The sequence below is a fragment of the Sinocyclocheilus grahami genome, unplaced genomic scaffold (assembly GCF_001515645.1).
Source record: "Sinocyclocheilus grahami isolate Dianchi unplaced genomic scaffold, SAMN03320097.WGS_v1.1 scaffold646.1, whole genome shotgun sequence".
Taxonomy (NCBI): Eukaryota; Metazoa; Chordata; class Actinopteri; order Cypriniformes; family Cyprinidae; genus Sinocyclocheilus; species Sinocyclocheilus grahami.
In genome coordinates, this window is record NW_015505825.1 from 787,979 (window position 1) to 790,992 (window position 3,014).

A 3,014-nucleotide genomic window follows, 5' to 3' on the forward strand; every position below is an offset into this window, starting at 1 on the left:
TACTTTACATCTGTTTGCTTCTCTCCTGCATTTGAATAGAGCTGAATTCCCAATAAAACTCACACCAAGAATGATAACCATAAAGATAACTATAACAATAACTACATTAGCAGCCACACCTATCGATGCATGATAAGATTCTGTTTATTATAAGAATGCGCTGTAGTTCTGTCATCCGCCACTTTAAATGTTTTAAAGTCAGGTGGATTCTAATTGGCTACCAAATGTTTTTTATTGTTCAACAGTTGGAAACAAATAATTCTGTAAGTGATTCCAACTATAATGTTGCTTTATTCCTTTATCGTTATAGTTGTGATATGGACTGTCCTGTTTTTATATTTAGAATGATTATTAAAGTTATATCTGTATTGTTATCGTTACAGTTATTGTCCTTTTTTCTGTGTCAGGCAACGGAACAAGTATGAAATGAAATGCATGAAATGCAACCCCCCCGACCCCCCCCCCCCCCCCACAACCACACCCACACACACACACACACACACACACACATAAGAAGTCTCTTATGATTCGCAATGTTGCAAAAGAAAAGGAACATTGTGAAACAGATTTCTATGTGAATATGTTTTAAAATATAAATTATTCCTGTGTTTCAATGCTGAATTTACGTTCTAATCATTCTAATAAGCTGATTTGCTGCTCAAGAAACAATTCTTATTATCAATGTAAAAAAAAAAAATAATTTCTTGCCCCAATTTTAAAAAAAATGACTGGGATTTTCTTTGGGTTAATGTTAGGGTTAGAGAGGCAGATTATTCCCAGGTGTAGACAGTAATGTTTCTTGGCTGATCATCTGTGAAACTCTTGTAGTCTAACTGCAGAGAACGTTCCTGATGGAAAATGTCTGTGCATTACCTTGAAGAGCCAAGAGGCCAGCATGCGCAGAGGAGGGATGAACAAGGGTCTGGCCACGGCTGTGTCTGTCTCCACTCTGATCCCAAGATTATCTCTGATCTGAAACACCAGTTCAGGATCTTTTGTATTTCATTTCTAAGTTAACTGTAAACAAGGCTTTGTGGGGAACGAAGGAAACCTACCTTGGCCAGCTTGTGCCAGAGCTCGTAAAGGTAACTGAAGACCTTGGCGTGGATGCGGGCACAGCGGATGCTGTTCACATCACCTAGAATCCCCAAGATCCTCCTCCAGAGAACGAAGGCCGAGTCGGCGTGCCAACCGGTCAAACTGCCGCCGGCGATGATGCTGACGTCATCAGCCAGAAACTCACTGCTGTCTGTAAAGAAGAGCAGACGCACAGAGTGAGCAACTAACTAAACCTTTAAGAAGCCTTGAAGGATCTTCTGGTTGATGTTGGCTTGGTTAAGAAATAAATGGCGTTTAGCCCTATAAAGTCTGTTTATCTATCTATCTTATTTTATTTTATTACACACATTCTAAGGTCTCTAAATGATCAACATGATCCAAATTTAGCCGAAAAACCCGTTGCACACAATCTACTACATTCCTTCCATCGTCTGATTGATGCCTTTCAGTATAATATTTTCTCCCTTTATCTACCTGTTACATGTGTCTTTTTGTTGTGAATTTTTTAATTGTAAAGTAGACATAAGAATAACTTTGATATTGTTCGTAATATTTCAAGACGAACACATACTGGAAAAATCATGTTCAGTTGTCAGTCTCAAGTATGATCATCAGGCCTTTGATGAATGTTTATTTGTTTATTTATCTCTCAGTCATTATATTGCATTGCATTATACGTTTTGATCATAAAACTACTTAAATATCATCTTATTAAGACACAATATTGGGAGATATAGAGTGACGACGGATATTTATAACATTTTATGTTAGTATCTGTGATACAGTTATAAAGATCTCATTGATTTACATCACAAGCGATCAGAATTTCATCTTACTTTTTGGTCATATGAATATCAGCATCTACACCAAATTGCATATTTTCGCTCAGTTTGTGTTTCTGAATAAAACTGAGGTGTATTTTTCTGCTGAGCTCCATATTCTCACTATTATAATATATGAGCCATAAAAACTCATTTGGTGGAACACTGAGAGTATGTGTTCGTATACGGTTTACTTCCTTCGTTTAAAATTCTGTCTAATAATTAATAAGACAGAACTGTTAAACTGAGACCGCTAACTAATGAAGTGCTCCAATGTTTAGGCACAGTCGAAATAAAAGTCCCACTTCTCACACATCAGCCAAACAGAAATAATTAAATAATAAAAAAATGCCATGTTCCTGTCCGTGAAGAGCATTTCAAATGAGTTATTTCTGAGGTTTCATTTTGGTCAAGATGTTGTCTTAGAAGAACGCTGCCTGTGTGAAGGTCTGGAAATATGCTGCCTTGGACGGATGGAGGTAGAGTGAAGTACACAAGATGAGTTTGGTCTGAGGGAGGTTGAGAGGATGAGTGCAATACCCAGATGGTGAGGCACATTCATGGCATCCTCCAGGAGCTGAGGGCCCTCACAGCAGCCATGAGGCACGAGGAGAGCCGGAGACACTGGGGGACAGTGAGGAGGGGCGGCACAATCTGACCCTACACAACAACACAGTGATGGATGGAAGGGTGGTGGAATCACATCTTACACAAACAGGGAAAACAAACACCCTTACAGACACATGAGGCACAACAGCTGATCCTGATATAATCATTGAATAATCAGTAGCAGATGCTAAGATGATTTAAAGCAGTGCTTCTCACCTTATTCAAAGGCCCGACACTTCTCTGAAAACAAACTTCAGGATTACAGGCTTTTTGAATGTACTTCAAAGGCTTCCCCTCTTTTTAACCATAGAATTTACATGACTTTTACAATTGTTCGTGATTTACTAAATAAAGGGGCGGTCACGCAATATTATGTTTGGACGCTGCAATGGTTGTGATATCATGTCACACTCTGCAGTCCCGTTTTTAATCATAAATTCAACATATAAAAAAATCATAATATGTATGAATGTATATTTTTGTTACAGCATTTAAAAAAAAATTTTTTTTTGGGGGGGGGGGGGG

General features: G+C 38.3%; 1 protein-coding gene across 1 annotated transcript in view; it reads right to left on the reverse strand.

The window, feature by feature from the left end:
* Positions 1-3,014, reverse strand: part of ralgapa2 (Ral GTPase activating protein catalytic subunit alpha 2) — a 199,530-nt gene that overhangs the window by 67,606 nt on the left and 128,910 nt on the right. Inside the window, exons 23-25 of the mRNA XM_016242121.1 lie at positions 2,421-2,540; positions 1,056-1,249; positions 874-972 (exon numbers count right to left, since the gene is read on the reverse strand). Of these exons, the coding sequence (XP_016097607.1) occupies positions 874-972; positions 1,056-1,249; positions 2,421-2,540 (413 nt within the window). The remainder of the gene's footprint in view (positions 1-873; positions 973-1,055; positions 1,250-2,420; positions 2,541-3,014) is intronic.